Source organism: Sciurus vulgaris (assembly GCF_902686455.1).
Source record: "Sciurus vulgaris genome assembly, chromosome: 4".
NCBI classification, from domain to species: domain Eukaryota; kingdom Metazoa; phylum Chordata; class Mammalia; order Rodentia; family Sciuridae; genus Sciurus; species Sciurus vulgaris.
The window spans coordinates 125,514,951-125,533,421 of NC_136464.1; the positions used below are offsets into that span (position 1 = coordinate 125,514,951).

An 18,471-nucleotide genomic window follows, 5' to 3' on the forward strand; every position below is an offset into this window, starting at 1 on the left:
TAATTTCTATCTATCTAATCACCCACCATCTACCATTTTCATAACATTGATTAATGAATCCAGTATTTCAGTTGAAATTCTAAGGATGCTTTTTGTATGTGTGGTCTATCTAGTTAAAGACAACCCCATTCATATCCACACTACTTTCCCTCCCAGAAAATTCTAGAAAACATTTATAGGATATTTGTATGATAGCCTGGAAGAAAGAATGCAATTCTTGCCCAATAGCATCACTGTCATGTTCTGAACGTGTATAGAAACATCTCCATATCCTTTAACTGTAATTTGGATCTTTACCTATTTGTAGACCATGTCCCACTGTCTACTTTCTCTGTGTAACATAGACACCCGCTATGCTGTTAAGGAGGATTAAGCTTTTTAATATGATGGTTTGGTGGGTCCTGTGCTAATTACTGTTTATATGGCTATATCCTTAAATCACAGACTAGAAACGTATGCTCCAGGAGTATCATTCCACTGCCATTTTCCCTTTTTGCTAAAGAAGCCATGACTCATGGCTCAGAATTAATTGCAATCCATAATCTGATAGTGACAGATATATGTTCAAATAAATTTTTACTACAGTACTTTTTTTTTTGTAGTACTAAGGATTGAACTCAAGGGTACTCTACCACTGTGCCACACCCCAGCCCTTTTTTAAATTTTTATTTTGAAACAAGTTCTTGCTAAATTGCAGAGACTGATCTCAAACTTAAAAAAAAAAAAAAAAATCCTGCCTCAGACTCCTGTGCACCACCACAGGGAGTACAGCTGTGCATCACCATACCCAGGTTAATGTTCTTCATGCTACAAAAATAAGATGGAAAGTGAAATAAATAAAATTAAATTGCAATGTATGACTCAAAGTCAGTTGAAACAGATCATAGTGCATTTCAGGTGCAAATTACCAATACTTCATGAGAATTTGTGAACAACTTTATTGTATAGTAAAGGCATTTGTCAAAGATTTTAAACCAAGATGACTTCTACCCCTCCATTTTTGTTTCTTTTCCTAACTTGGAATAACTTGATTAGTGTTCTACAGGCTTAAATTACTAGTTTTCATTCTTACTAGGTAATTAAGATTGTATGCCTGTTCAGGAATATACCAGGAAAAGGAACATGTGTGTTTGTGTGGGGTCCCCGTTTAAAATCTTTTGTCAAGTGGCTATGGTCTGAGTTTAATTATAATATAAAATTGGGACTATGTCTTAAAGCTACCACTTATTTTTTTTTGAAAAAAGGTCTGCTTTGAATTTACAAGTTTTATTGTATATTGAGAATTATTAACAAGGGGAAAACCAGGGAGATTCCCATTTTCACTTTTGTTAATTTTGTGAAAGATAGCCAAGACAAATTCTTGACTCCTAGATGTTAAATCAGACTTCATTTCTGTTATCAATATTGACAGGTCTGACACATGTTTTTTAGTGATTTATCACTATCTAAAGAAAGGTCATCTCTTTTAAAAGACAGCATGTTATATCAGTGACTCCCATATATTTACTCAATAAATGTGGTGATAACACTGTAGTTTATAATTAAATGGTTACAAATATCATGTAAGGTGATTTTATAAATATGATAAGGGTAACTCACTCCATCATGCAGATTTTTTTTAACTAGAAAATTAAATTGAACAGGGCTCTTGCTGAGTTGTGTCTTTCATATTTCTGTACATATAATTTATAGAGCAAAAATTCTGCTTGTAGATTCAGGAACAGCTGCTCCTGTTAAATGTAGTCACTTTATATTTTATATGCTCAGATAAAGTACTACATTCCTACTGGGCAACATTTAACAGTAAGAAATGGGTTCAGGACATTTCAGATAGCAGGAACTAAATAAGAATATAAGTGAAATAACCAACAATGAAGACAATTTTTAATCCTCTCTGCTTGTCTTGACCCCAAAGGATCCTGAAGGGTGGGGGGATTTTCCCAAACCTAAGAGGGAAGCTAATTCAAGACATTTTCATTCTCTCATATTCCACCAGCGAAAAACAAGTAGAAGAAAGTTTTCTGTTTTATGTTTGCTCAAATATTTAAATTGGAGATCCATGGTTACACCCAAAAGGAGTTCAAAGAGTATAATTACCTCTCATGTTTCTTAACAATATCAGTTGGTTTTTGATGGGCTTTTTGTTTTTTTGAAAAAAAAAAAAAAATTCATCCAACTTTCTCTCAGATCATCCTGAAATCAAAAGGAAATATCAAATATTAATCATGTCACTGTGTCATTAACATCAGATGTCCCACTATGGAAAATCTTAAGAGATATTCAGAGCACTCTAGTAAGCCCAGAAAAATATATAGGTCCTTCATTTAAGGAATACAAACTAAACAGGCCAAGTTTAAGTCCATGTGTCTCACACACATTATTTAAAAAGTCTTAAAATCTAAACACACAATTGTATAGTAAGGTAGAGTGAAAGGTGACAACCCTGTCCCAAAATGAAAGTTACTTAGCGGCAGATAGCAAACCATTAACAGAGCCAAGTCAAGTACAGAGGAACATTCTCCTTTCCCCTGAAAATGCCACCTGACTTTAAAAGACCAGGTAATATCCACACCCTAGTGCTTCTTTACATATCATAAGCAAAATTAGAAATCAAAAGGGTCCATTTTAGTATTGCTAATATCTTTATATTCCTCATCGACCATCGATAATTTATACATCTTTCTCAAACACAAACTGAGTCTTACCCCTAGTGTTCAAATATTCCAAAATATAAGCCTTGGGAGAGGAAAGAAGGAAAGGCTGGCAGCCAGTGGAATGTTGTCTTATTTCATTTTGCAATTTCTGAATCAGGACAGCACTCTCTGAAAAGTTCTTAATGGTGAAAAATAGCTTTTCCCATGGGAAAGCGGTTTATAGGATGGACAATGATATTTTCTTGCTACTCTGGCTTTAGATTCCTTGTATCAATTTTGGTTAATACATCTTAATTCAGTAAATATTCATTACACATCCTAAAATGTCAAGCATACACATTCTTTACAAAACTTGCTGATTTTGATTTCATCAACCCTTATTTAAGGCTGTTAACATTTCTCTAACTACTCAGATTTGGGGGGAAAAAGAAACACATACTCAAGGACATGCAAAGTTAATCACGTATTTGTGTCAAAAATAGCCTATTAGAACAGTCTTTGTTACTCTTATTCCATTCTTATTTTATTTTCATAAATTGACAATGAATTTCAATTAATGGTTGGCAACATATCTGTGAATTGTTCTGGCATAAACTTAGCATATACAGCCCCTCCTTTTCAAAAATTTGTCTGCCTGGGTTATTGCTGATTAATACAGTGAAAGTCTCCTATTCATGAAGTGACCTTGCTTAAGTCTGCATAGCTTGAAGGTATCAGAAGCGAATCATATTGTGAAAAGGTGACACAGTGACTGGCTAAAAGCATCCTGAGAAATTATGGGAAGTAACTTAATGGATTCTACTTTTTAGAACATAATATCTTTAGGAAAGTTTGTGACATAGTTTTTATATAGTCTACTGTATGAGATGTTCCCCGAAAAGATCATGTATTAGGCCATGTCAGAAGGCTCAGAAGTGAAATTATTAGATTATGTGAGCTATAACCTCCTTGGTGGATTAATTCATTTGATGGATTAATAATTGCAAAGGACTACTGGGTGGTAACTGTAGACAGGTGGGGCATGGTTAAAGGAAGTAGGTCATTGGGCATGTGTCTTTTTTGCTCCTTGCTTTTTCTACTCATGAGCTTCCATGAGCAAGCAGACAGCTTTCCTCTGCCATGCCCTTCTGTTATGATTTTCTATCTCACCTCAGGCCCAGGGCAATGGAGTCCCAAGACTATTCTAGGACCTCTAAAACCATGAGCCCCAAACAAACTTTTCCTCCTCTCAATTGGTCTTGTCAGAAATTTTGTTCGCAGTGACAAAACAGTGACTGACACACCACAGTGTATTATTAGTTGCTAGAATCGCATCTACTATGCAGTAGGGGCTCCGTACCGATTTGTTAAATGAATAGATGTGTGAGCAAGGTTAATTTTAAATGGTTTTATGTTGGAAATCAGAAAATACAAATTTTAGTTTGGTTCCTTGTCATGACCTATGAATGCAAGTCACTTTACCTTATTTTATCATCTGAAAAATATGCAATGGATTAAAATAGAATATTAAATCTCTAAATAATTTTCAGCTTAAAACATAGACATAAGTTCTGCATTTGTGGAATTGTTTTAACATATGTACATCTGATAAAAATCATAGAAGATTAACCCAATGTATCAGTTACAAATAATAAAAAGACTCATAAAGGAATTCTATACTCAACATATATCATTTGTCACCTCTAGAAGAGTTCTTCATGATATTATGACTTGAAAGTATTTCTTATTCTTGATAATGGGCACATGTTTAGTTACAGACATTTTTAGTTTTGCTAAATCATAAATCTAGAAATTTCACTCAGGATTTACCACTTTGATGCTCATATTTCAAATGTAAATGAGAAATAGCATGTTCATTAATATTAGCTACCCTTACATTGAAACTATAAGAATCTCAGTTCAAGTATGTTCTATTAAAAGTACAGATCAAAATATTTCTAATTAATATAAGAAATATTTGTATTAAACTATAATTTTAATTCTTCATAATTTTTAATAATTCTCTTTGAGATGATTTCTTTTGCTACTGTGAGAATACATTTATATGTGTGTGTGTTGATTTAGAGATGGAAGTTAATATATTATTTCTTAAATTGGTTAAAATAACTAAATAGAATTAAGGATAATATTTCATTGAAAATATATTTAAATAATTTCTACAAATAGAGTAATACTTTAAAAATTCCTAAGTACCTTTTCATATTTCAGTAATAGCATTTTATAATTTTTAATATGACACTTTCAATGGCAACCATTAACTAGACATGTTATTTACTAGATTTTTAATGATTGGCTTTAGTATAGGATCCATGTGTTATTTGAGGACATAGCAAGGTCTTTTATTATAATAATTTAAAAGTTAGATAAAGTAAAGAATGAAAGTTAGAATAGCAAAGAGATCAGAAGATGGTCTGGTGTTCCTAAGCTCAAGGGAAAGCATACAAATCTTTCTGTTCTCTTGAATGGGATCTAATTTACTCAAATTAATAAAGAGAAATAATTACAAACTAGAAAATGACTCATGATATAAAGGTAATGCATAGAAATTTTAGTGTGGTCAAAATAATAAAATTAAAATACCATGTTTATGATCAAGCAAAACTACTCTCTCTCTCTTTCCCTCTCTCTCTGTATCCTTTGAAGTACTAGGGATTGTTTAGGGGTGCTCTACCATTGAGCTCCATTCTCAGTCTTTTTATTTTTTTTGAGGCAGGGTCTTGCTAAGTTGCCCAGTCTGGCTTCAAATTTATGATCCTCTTGCCTCAGCCTCCCTAGTAGCTGGGATTGCAGGTGTGTGCCACATTGCCTGGCTCAAACAAGTCTACTTTAAATACTTGGTACATGCATAGTTAAAAATCAGGTTATGTATATTCACACAAAAAGATACATTTACACAACTGCAATCCAACTAAGCAAAATATTTACTAACCTGATTTTTACACTTAGCAATTGCTTATAAATATTTTTCAAATTAATATTAAAAATGTAAATATTTTACAATATTCATTGAATGCTATTACAGAATTTATTAGTCATCTACTAGGCATTTCTCTTTTTCTAACTTTTTGATATTTTTTGCAATGAAATAATGAACCTTACCAGCAAACTTGTGCATGAAAATTTCTCTACTTAATAGCACTGAATTATACACTTCAACGTGACCCATTCATTGTTAAATGCTATGCTATACCAGTAAGAAATAGAAAAGAGAAACACTCAAATAATCACTGAGATTTCTTAAGTGATTCAGTCCTTCTGTGACTCTTGAAGAACAGTGTTCATGGCAGGTCTAACTTCCCTAGGCATCTTAAATTTTCTCTTTTCTGCCTTTCTACAAAACTGCAAGAAAAATGTATTGTACAGGTGCTTGGTGATGATTCTCACATCAAACCATGTGGACCTTCAGACTTGATGGATCCTGGACATACTCATACATGTATACATGGCACACTAAACTTATGTAGCCTCTGATAAAAGAACAAAACTACCTGGTCAGAATTCATAGCAGCATCACTGACAGAAAATAATGAGAAGCTGTGTTAGTAGTTACCTTTTCCATCTCATTCTTTCTCAGGGTAGTCAGTGACCTGAAACTAACCTGTCAGTGATAAATCAGGTAGACAAAAGTGACATTTAGCCACTAACCAGAAACAGCCAATAATTAATAATAATAGTAATAATAATGATAATTCCCATGGGAAAAAATTTAATGGATAATATAGATTTAGGAAAACAAAATGCAAATGTCCAAGTTCTAAAAATTCTGAAGGAGTCTCCTGAGCATGCACTGTCCCTACTCTGTGCAGAGAGGGTTTGACAACATTTACAACCTAGACTGGACATATTTCCATCAGGGTAAGCTAGGAATCCCCATTCTCAGAGGCAATATTTAAAAAATGTATCCTCTTCTCTCTCAAATATACAATTTTAGGTTTCCTGAAATGATAAAGGTAAGCTTCACTTTCTGTGAGAAGGAACCATGAATTCTAGACTGTTTCCCCAATCCTTTACTCCTACAGAGTGGCCTTACCTTGGAAAGGGCCCTTAGCTTACTAGATCCATAGGTCCCTTGGGAAGCATGCCAAAATTCAGTGCTTCTCACATTTCTCTTCTAAAAGAATAATGCTTTTTTTCTCCGCTGTGAAAGAATCATATCTTTAAAACTAGCCAAACATTGATAGACCCAGAGGTTTAAAAGAATGTAGCTTTTAAGAATTATAGCTACCTTCTATTAAGTATGTACAGTATGTCAAGTATTATATATCTGGAACACTTCTTATTTTATCTGTTTTGATCCTTAACACCAAAGGCACTATTTTCTCCTTTATTCAAAGCCAGGGAATAATTCAAGGAGATAAAGTTCCCTGAACTGTGCCAGCCTTTGCAGAGCAAGGACTACAAGCCAGGAGGCCTGGTCTGACTTTCCCCTTGGTTTTCCTTAGCCCAATCTGAACAGGTGCTCTTGAGTCCTTCACGACATCCACAGACATTCCGTCTCCCAACTCTTCAGTCTTCTAAATTGTTTGAATTTCAATTTACTCAGATCCTCTCCATACATCTGCTTTGATAGTTCAGACTAGAATTCCTCTAACATCCATCATCATCATGATAAATTAATGATGGATTTGCTTGATCAATTTGCTTCATATCATAATATTCATATAACAGTTCTTAGTCCATATGCATCACCACCCCCACCTTCCATCAGGCAGATAAATTGTGCACAATTCTGTCAATTAAGTCCTAAACATCTTTGCATCAAATTAATTAAGAAATAATTCCATAAATCACATAGTTTAAACATTATATCACTCTAACTTATCTCCTTGAAAATAAATTATACAAAATTTGTTTTATTTTTAAATTCACACTTGTAAATGTTAAGAAAATATCATAGCATAATGTATGTGAGATGGAGTCTAATAAACAGTGTTTGAAATCATTTTAGACAAATAGGTTTCGGGGCTGAGGTTGTAGGTCAGTGGTAGAGCACTTGCCTAGCATCTGTGAGGCACTGAGTTTGATCCTTAGCTCCACATAAAAATAAATAAATAAAATAAAGGTATGGTGTCCATCTACAACTAAAAAAAATTTAAAAAATTGGTTTCACTTTTTAATTCTCAGTGAATCATAGTAGCAGGTATATAATAGATGCTTAATAAATATTTTTTTCTAATGGACACACTGCAAGAACTGCTGCATTACAGAATAACTGGCGTTGCATATTTTGTACATTCATTAGGACAAAAAATTGTAATTGAGGTAACACTATGTTTAGAAAACTATCACTAATATAAATTTTCTATAACAGTTCTTAATAGTTTATGACACTTCTAGAAATACTTTATAAATATCACAAAATTATTTGTTCCTTTAGTTTTCTCTTACATTTTGCTTTTTTCTCACTCACCTGAGTTATACCTAAGAAAAATTCCTGGAGGAATAAAACCAAAGATACTTCAAAATCTGTAGACTGGCAGAACAGTCACATTATAAAAGCCATGTTTGATAGTCATGTACAACAGACAATCTGTTCATTGTCCTTAATATTGACTTTCCCACAAAAGGGTGCTGATAGATTAAAAGCATATTGAAATACAAACTGAAAATATTGGTTTTCCCTAGAAGGTTAAATTCTTATGAGAACAGAAATAATACAATAAATAAGAATGTTAGCATGACCTTCCTTATGCAAGGAAAAATATACTTTCAATATTCATGTTTGACTTGCTTTTTCTGTAGCACTCATCTAGGCACGTGTCAAAACCTTTGAGAGGAGAAGGATGTTCATAAGATAGTTGTGCATGAAGGTGAAATGTGCTACAATGGATGCAATTAGTACCATTTATGATTATAGTTTATGTGATGTTGGAATCAGTTCATTAAAAATGTACTGAACTATCAACTCATTTCACACAGGTCATTGAACAGCAATAAAGTGGTATCAGCTCTTCTCCATTATGACTCTGAGCTGGATTTGAACCAGTGACTCATAGAAAATAGGCTCTGTTCTATTGTCAGTCTATAAAACCACATTTATAGAGTTGCAGTATATCTCTCTTTTGCATTTGCTTCTCACTGCCTTCCTGTTTTTTTGAAATGAATATAATCTGTAAATAGTCTCTTGAAAATCACAAACATTAGGTAGCACAAAATGATAATAGTATACATTATATATTTATATTTCATATATTTTATTTCTATATTCATAATTTTATTAAATCTGAATAAAAGGTCACACATGGCATGATATTGAAAGATCTTTTGGCTGTTAAAGCAGGATGAAAATTAAGTTCAGTAGTACAGCACAAATTTACTACTCTCATGCAATTCTCTAAGGCCTAAGTGTTCACCCCAGTTTGCTGTAAATATTCTCATGTCTTATGGATTACATCAGCTAAAAGAACATTTACCAAGAGAAGTAAACCGTGATCTGTGCTGAAACGCATATTTTTATTTTATTAAAATAGTAACGTTTATTGAAGTAACCTTATACACGTTGGGTTGCTTCAGAAAATGATATTGTGAAAATAAATGCAGAAGTAATATTCTGAAGACCTTTAAACTAAAATATTATGTAACCAAAAACTGGTTGAAATATCTGGGCCTGTGGGCAATAATAGTTTAGTCATTTAATCTCTAAGTAAATATATAGTTCTTTTCATAACAGTATTTTTTCAAAGAATTTCTTTAAAAGTATTTTGTGAAAAGAACAATATCAACTGCAACTTCACAGAACTTGCTTATTTAAAATAATATTAATTAGTCGTTCCAGTATTGGTTTAGAAACACCAGATATAAAAGTTGCCCTTTAAAAACAGCAAGTAATAGTACAGGAAATATATTGATTGCAAAAATTGTTGTAAAAACTTCAAGTAAGCACAGTGCCTGATCATTCAAAAAAAAATGGAATGTCGTATTATCTATGTATTTATTCAGATCTATTCAGCAAACATATTTGCATATTTCTTCTATTTAGATATTTTCTATAATTTTGTTGACTGGTATAAGTATTCTATTTTGCTGTTCTTGTAACACTTTTCAAAGACTGCGTTAGCTTTATGATTTTGAATCATGCAAGATTGAAGTTATTTTTCGTAGTATGCCAGTGAATATTACCTAATAAATAGAAAATAATGAATGCTTGTTCATAGTTTTGCTTTAGTCTTATTTTGGTTTTACACTGTGTCATTTGTTGCAATGTTTTAAATTTTGTGTTCCACTGCACATAAAACGTTTTCTTTGGGAAGAGTGTTAATCAGCATGTCCTGTGGTCTTCTTTGTAGTCGCAGCGCCGTGTTACCTTTCACCTCCCCGACGGCTCCCAGGAAAGCTGCAGTGACAGTGGTCTTGGAGACCACGAGCCGGTGGGTAGTGGAACCCTGATCTCACACCCTCTTCCTCTGGTTCAGCCACAGGACGAATTCTACGACCAGGCTTCTCCGGACAAGAGGACCGAGGCAGATGGCAACTCCGACCCCAACTCTGGTAAGTTCTCTTTAGAACTTTGATCGCTTGGCATTGTTATGGTTTGGTTGTACACTGAAGGTAGTAACAGTGATCCTGGAGCATGGGTAAATGGACATTTAGTCATTCTCTGCTGGCTTTATCGTTATATTCTTTGAAATAGATCAAGTGTATTGTGCTTGATATACTGGCTGTTAAATTCCATGATTCGTCTTTATTTTATGAACCATTAAAAAAGAAGAAAAATGGTACAAGTATCGAATGAAGCCATTAGTTTTAGGATATACTGATACCAAAGCTATACAATGTGAAATCACATATTTTAGAACTGATAAAATACTGTTAATTAGAATATAATCAAAGAACAATAAGATATATATATGTGCATGTATGTATGTATTGTCTCATGCAATAATATTTTCCAATGAACACTTTACAGGAAAAAATGTTAAATAGCTATTGAAGTAAGTAATGACTTTGCTTTGTATTTTCTTTTCTTCTATTTGAGTTTTGGATTCATTTTGGATGTTCAATAAGGTGTACTCCACCAGAACCTTTCTTCTCCAGAGATCCACACCCTATGTCAGGAATAATTGTTCATTCAAAACAAATCCTATAGGGGTGCTGCTTCTTAGTTAATGGAGGAAATCTTGGGCAAAGGTTGTTTTTGTTCAATATACATATAATATGAAATTAAAAACCTCACTGAGTAGTTCACCTTTATTATAAAAAAGAAAAAATGTTCAAAATTCTAATTCTGTTCAGTACTTCAGGGTATGAGCATAGTTTCTATCTTATTTAAATTAAAAATTTTCTTCCAAGTGAGTGATATGGATAGTGGGGGTGGGCCAGAGGATATACAAAAAATATCGGTAACTTTTTTGCAATTTTGCTGTGTAATTAAAACTGATCTAAAACATAGTCATCATAAAAAGAAAATATCCAAACTAAAAAAAGAGAAAAACGGTGGTCTTTTTGTTTGTTTTTTAAATTCATCTGCCTCAAACTGGTTGCCTAAAATGGGAAATGGGGTAATGGTGAATTTTTCCTAATTTCCTAGCTTTTTAACTCCTACTGCTTCAGATATTAAAGTGCCTCTGGCATTTCTGTGATTGAAGTAGGAATATCAAGAGGAGGTAAAAAGCACAAAAGGGCTTTCTTAACCAGTTTCAGCTGTGGAATTCTCCGACTTCCAGGATATTAAGATGCCTTTCTATCCAGGGAGGGAGGAGATCTCTCATAGGTGTGCTTCTACCTGTTCCTTCCATCCCGCATGAACCATGCCACTGTGTCTGTGGCGCTGTGGTTTTCTCATAAGCAAATGTTACACATGTGGAGTAACATTTCCATCTTCTTTCGGCTAAACTCCATGCTGGCTCTGACTCTTATTATTTCATGTCCTATATGTTTTTTGTATAAGGAAAACACAGGACATGCAATATCTAGCTTCTTGGCACTCATCAGTGTAAACATCAATGAATCTAAATGGCTCCACTGAACCGAACTTTCCTAGACTTAAGTGGAGTGGTGGGGGTGATACTGGTCTTGGAGATCAGGATCCGGTCCTTGGTCCCCCAGTGTTTAAGATTGAACACCCAAGAAACGCTGAGGCAAGCTGAGAAAGCAAGTTTTATTTAAGAAAGAGACAGAGGTAGCAGATTTCCCCTAAAAGAAGTGAGGCCAGAGCTTGGTGTCCTCAGGAGTGGGTGTGGTGTGTCTTATAGACCCCAGAAACCCCCACCTTCTCTTTCTTCTCTTTTAAGGGCAGGAAGGAGCTGCACAGGGGCAATCTCCTTAGTAACTCCTTGTGCTAGGAAGTTAGATTCCCATCCTAGAGGTTAGCTCTTGGCAACATATTGTCTTTTCTTTGAAACCAGCCCTTATCTTCAACTCCCATGATTCATGACCTACACTCAGTACCCACTTCACTGCCTCACTTTCTTGAGGAATATGGTATTTTCTATCCCCTAAGGCCAGGTGGATCTGCAGGCAGATTGCTTTTTGGCAAAGAAAGCATGTGGAGAGTCAGTATAGTGGGCTCATTTTATAGGATTATTCTCTTCAACTCATGTTCCCGCAATCCTCATCTATTTGTCCCCTTACAGGGTAAGGGAAACTATAGCAGCTTTTTCTGACCTATTTTTCTAATCTACTACTTCCTTCTCTCTATTTTGAAATATCTTTTATTGGCATTAAGCTAATAGTCTAAAAACTAGCACTTCACTGCCTCTTAAACAAGTGTGTGGGACCGGTTGGATCTTCTTGTCTTTCAGTCAAAACAAAGACAAAGAAATTCACATGTTAAATATGCTAACCTAAAATGTTTTAGAACTTGTCTAAATAGTTTATCAAAGCTATTTTACAGAAGTACCTTCAAAATACTTATGTTATACCAGGTGGAGGATTTACCCTTGCCTGAAACAGTGTTTCATGATTATTATTTTTAGCAGAATGAAATATTTTAGATAAATAATATGCAGGTTAAAAGAGCACTGTGAGTTTAATCAGTGGGTTTCAGAAGTTGTTGAACCCTGGGTAATTTTCTAGTTAACTAATTGAAATAGGAATTTTAAAATATTCAACTAGAAAGCAATAGCAGATTTTAGGATTCATTAATGAGATGGACAAAGTCACAATTATAGTTATATATTTTGTTTGTCATAGAATTGTGTCTGTGGTCAGCCAGAGCCAGCTGAAGTATCTTAGTGTAAAATAGCAAAATCATGTTATATATATATCATCACTATCATAACTGCAATCTATATGCACAAATGAAACTGACCTTTGTCCTTTGACTCCCACAATACTATGTACTAAAGACAGATGTGGAGAAAAATTATTAAATACAAATGCTCATCTAAATGCACATTTTTATAAAAACTGTAGAGCATAAATTTAAGACAAATATATGAAGATTTTCTGGAAAAATTATTACTAAAAATATGTGGTGATATTAAATTTCTTTTTATTTTGGTTTATTTGTCAAGAGAATCGAGATATTTTGAAGACTTTAAGCAGACCCCAGCACATTCTAGCTGTCATTTTTTCTCAAGTCATTAAAGAGAATATACATTCCAGAAAGACAAAAAATTAACAAGAATGAGACAAAATTAGTACTTTGTTGGTGGTTGGTGAATTGATCTGGACCAATGAACAGACAAGTTGTTTTTTAGACTAGAGACAATGTTCACCAATCTTCCTCGGCTTTCTTTTAAATGCACACATGAGGAAGCCCACGTTTGAATTTTCCAAACATAGAAAAAGAAAGAGAGAGAGAACATTTTCTCTAGCTTTTAAAGTATGCTTAAGTTAAATTGCCCTTGGCTAGAACTTTATCCACTATGTGTAGCTACTCACACAATGACTTCTTAGACTTGGGCAATAGCACTGGGCCAGGTGCCAAATGGGAGAAGACAAAAGAGATTCTAAAGCTAGAGAAAAAAAAAAAAAAAAAATTATACCTTTGAAGCCTGCTTTAAGAAGTCCCCAGAGTTTTTACCAATGTAGTCATATGGAAAAAGAGGTCCAAGGAATGACACAACCTTGCATATATACTCCAGCATTCAGCTCAGCATAGTGACTTCACTCAGGAGAATAATGATCCATAAAATGTCTCTTAAGCCAGAAAAAGCATGTTTCTTGGTAGAAACACACTCCTTATCCCTTATTGAAAAGAAAGGAGAAGAGCAAGAGAGAAATCAGGAACCTGAAGGGCCAAGGTAGCTAATAGCTCCTTGGACATTTCATTGGACTTAAAATTTTAACCTTCTATATCAGAAGCCTAGAAATATTAAGAGATTCAAACTAAACTGTTTATATTTGGCTATTATTGTGATATATGATCTTTAAATTTCACAATCCCTTTTTTAGTAATTAACAGGAATTCGTGAAAAGGGGGTGCAGTGGAATTGATATAGTAATCATCAATAGCAAACATTTTGCTATATAGACCTCAACTGTTTCCCCTTCTTCACTGGAGTTTTCTGTCTGCCACCTTACAATTTTTGAAAAGCATATTTTGTAGCGAGTGAAATAGAAGCAATTACTGTCCATATTACCTGAAAAGTTACTAAGTAATATGTACTGTACCTGTCAGATCCTTATTTTTTTCCCAAATATAATGTTTCTTACTTAAAAGATTATTACAAATTACTTCTAATTACATAGTAACTATTTTCATTATGCATTTTTTAAAGAAATTAGTACAAATGGTTTCACGCAATAGAGATGTTTGGAAACTTTGAACTTACGTTTATGTTCTCACATCTGAATACACATATGCTATGGCATGGATACACAGTTCTGCTTTATTTCCTGTTTTAAAGTTTTGGGTTGATGGCATTATACATTTCATATTACAGCTAACTTTTGATTTATGAAAAGTATGATGAAGGGCTTTACATGTGTTGAAGTTTAGATATGGAGTGTCCCCCAGAATTCATGTGTTGAAGACTTGGCATTATTGTGAGGTAGTGGAATCTTTAGAAATTGGGATCCAATCAGGAGGGAGTGAGGTCATTGTGAGCATACCCCTTGATGGGAATAAGGGAACCCTATTTTTTCTCCTGAGATTTCACTTCCCAGCCTCCATAAGGTGAACAGCTCCACTCTACCAAGTGCTCCCCAACCAAGATATGCTGCCTCATCACAGGCCCAAGAACGAGGAAGCCAACTAACTAACCATGGACTGAAACCTATGAAACTATAAGCCAAATTCAGCCTTTCCTCCTTTATAAGTTGATTGCCTCTGGTATTTCATCACAGTAGACACAATGCTAACACAAGATGTAAATTAAAAAATAAATGATGCACGAATTGGGCAAAAATTAGTGGGTTATAAAAGTATTATCTAGTGTAGTCTTTATTATATCAGGTTCCACTTTTATGCCACTAAATTACATGTACTGGAAAACAGTTTTCATTTTCCCTTTCCTTTTTAAATGTATTTATTTATCTATTTATTTATTTATTTTGGTATCAGGAATTGAACCCAGGGGCACTTAACCACTAAGCCACATCCCCAGCCCCCTTTTCTTTGTATTTTATTGGAGGCAGGATCTCTCTCAGTTGCTTAGGGCCTTGCTAAGTTTCTGAGGCTGACTCGAGATTTGATTGAACTCGAGATTTCCTGCCTCAACCTCCCAAGCCGTTGGGATTACAGGCGTGCTCCACCGTGCCTGGCCCTTTTTAAAAATTTTAATCTTCATTATATTGATATGGAAGAAACTTCACTTCTCTTCCCCCTTAATTTTAGAGTTTCAGTATAATGCAAAAATAACTGCAACATTCAGACTTTTATGTCATTTGCAACTTGTATGTCAGTTTTCTCGTTTGGTCCATATGGGTCTCAAATGAGACTGTCTTTATTCCAGTCTTCCTGACCTCTTCATGAATGGCGCTGATACCATCTTCCTATGGGAGTGAAAAGAGGTTTCTCTGAGAGTGTCTATCGATTCAGTGTTTAGATGTATAGGAAGGCCCATTAACTCTCTGAAATATTCCTGCCTCCCTGGACTGCCATGTAATCTAGCCTCAATGACTCTTTCATCTTAATCTTCTAGGCTGCTCTTGAAACCTACCCAGCTAATATGGGATCTCTCCTTTTTTATTTCTCAACTTTTCCTCTCTTTCCTCTCCTCAGTCAGTATAAGCAAATGTATTGAATGTCTAGTGTTGGGAATCCCCACTATTTTTCTGGATAATTTCCCTCCAACACACAATTATTTATTTATATCTGTTTACTTACTTACTTATTTTGGCCTCAATAGCAACCAAAAATAGTCTCATGATAGGTTTAGGACTTTGCCAAACAGCTAAATGCTTTTTTACTGTTTCCCATTCTATCTCATCCTTATCTAAGCAGTGAATATACAGCTGATATATGAAGGATATTGAAAAGACTGGGCTAGGTAAAAGGGCGTATATAGGAAGAAAAATAACATATTAGTATTTTAAAATTATTTTCAAAAACGATTTTATAAAATCATATTTATTGTTAAAATAATTATTTAGCATTCTAATAAAATGTACTGTGTATCAATGTGTAAAACAGACAAAAAGAATTACTTTCTAAAAAAGCATTTTTAAGAAAACATGGTGAAGAACTTTACTTCATTATTTATTAGTTAACATGAAATATAGTTTTTTTTTAATAAATTCAAGGCACATACTTGCTTTGACTATCACAGAATGAGTTGGTGTCCTAGAAACAAAGAATTTGGTTGTTTATTTTTCCAGCATTATAAAAAAAAAATTACTTTGGAGACAATAGGAGATAATGTCAGTATGACTAGGTTTTAAATGATATGTGAAATTTGTTATTTATTTAGCTAATTATTTATTTAATTATTTATTATCAGTGATAATAGAACTGTGCTTTTGTTAAGAGAAAGTCCTCACTACTTGTGATAGATTCTGAAATATTTACAGAAGAAGCAGTGTCATGTTTAGAATTTGTGTTAAGACTCCTTCAGCAAAATAGATGATGAAGACTCCTTCAACATAATGATAGTAATTATAAGACTAGATTAATCAATGAAACAAGTATTTGTTAGGTCAGCTGATGGCTATTTGAGTGGTTTTATACTATGGTCTCTAATTTTTTTTGCATGTTTTAAATTTTCCAAAATATTGAGCTAAAAATTTCTAAAACAGTAAAATATTGGTAGTACAGTAAAAAAGAATCAGTATATGAAGTACACAAACTTGCCTTTTATTTTTTCTTCTTTATTCTCTTGTTTTGACCCAAAGATATAATTTACGGTACAAAGATATAGGCAGATGTTTTTATATATAATGTGCATATTTTATCCATTTAAATTTGCTTCAAATGGGGAAAGTAAAATAAAGCACAGATTTTCAAATATATGCATATTTGTAAGATGAACAGAATTTGATGATTGCCTTCATTAAAGATCTTTGAAGTAAAATAAAGTCTTTCAAAATTTTCTTCTGGAATTCAGCAATAAAAACATTAACCACAAAACTGTTTCTAAGACCCTCAAGAGAACTTTAACAATAGGCAAGTCTGGTATCCCTTTGGTGACAAAATACCTGCTATCTTTACGTTCTAAGCACATTCAAATCGTAGAACACATTTATCCAACTATACCACAAATGATGCACATGTGTAATTTTTATCAATAATATTATTTTACTTTATTATTGTAGGCAAAGATACATTCTATTCCCAAGAAGCATAAATCATATTTCCATAAGAAGTTAACTTATTAACATGATCATAGACCATTTATTCTAAGAAAATAGTAAGGGGATTTTGAATTGAAGTTTTTTTGTTTTGTTTTGTTTTGTTTTTTTTAAGCAGACTGAGGAAAGAATTTCACTAATTTAAAAACAGACAAAAACAATTATATGATCAGATCAGGAACAGGCTATTACCACTAATTCAGAATTAAGTCCTAATCTTGTCCCATTGAGAAATAAGAATAGTTATTTTTATTATTTGGTATATCTTTAAATGTTATTTTAAAGGATTTTCTGATGTTTAATCATGTGCAAAATTGCAGATTAATTTTATTTTGTAAAAGCCCTTCCTTTCATGCACCTCTGATTTTACCTGAACTAAGTTTTAAACCATGTTTCACTAAATACAGTTTTGATAATTGATATTTTTTGTTGGTATTTATTGAGGTCTTTTTGAGAACCAGGAATTCTAGTAGTTGTTTTGCTATGTTGTTTATGATCCCACACCAATACTGTAAATTAATAGTGTTATAAGTAAGCCATGCCTGACTCCACAGTTATTGTTTTGGCTATATAGAGAAACTGCCTTCCATGAATACATGTTTTATTGTACAGCATGACTCAACACAATTATCACTGGTGTTATATTTTAAGTTATAGGGCACTCATTTTATTTTTAATAGTAATTTTGAGAAATTGAATGTTAAGAAGTGAGTTGATTAGATAGTTAGCTATGAGTGTGAAAAACTTTTTCTTCAGTTTTGGGTAATTTTTATTTTATTTTGTTTATTTTTGATTTGGAGTAATAATAAATTAAAATTAGACCTTGGTGAGACCACATTCAGCATTACATTGTTTTGTACAGAGGCATGAAAATGGAAGTGCTTTGGTTAAGTCAACAAAGATTGAAAATCAATATTAAGACATGCATATGAGGGGTCATGTCTGTGCTCTCTTTTCACTGGAACCATCTTTACTTACTTCTTTTCTTCAAAGACAGTATGTTTGATCATTTGATTCATACTTGCTGCCCCCATTATTCTCTAAAACTGCTTGATCATGTTTTCTGTTTTCCATGCAGAGCGGTTTCTTGCAGACAGTAGGCTAGCAACATTTTTTCACTGAATAAATATTTTGATATTTCACA

The 18,471-nt window shown here is 33.4% G+C and overlaps 1 protein-coding gene across 8 annotated transcripts in view; it reads left to right on the forward strand.

Annotated features, from left to right (window-relative positions):
* The window catches only part of PCDH9 (protocadherin 9), an 864,633-nt gene that overhangs the window by 547,277 nt on the left and 298,885 nt on the right, over window positions 1-18,471 (forward strand). For 5 of the 8 annotated variants that reach the window (XM_079136488.1, XM_079136490.1, XM_079136491.1 and 2 more), the window contains one exon: window positions 9,941-10,142. In XM_079136488.1, coding sequence (XP_078992614.1) covers window positions 9,941-10,142 — 202 coding nt within the window. The remainder of the gene's footprint in view (window positions 1-9,940; window positions 10,143-18,471) is intronic. The other 3 variants (XM_079136489.1, XM_079136493.1, XM_079136494.1) reach the window with 1 other exon arrangement.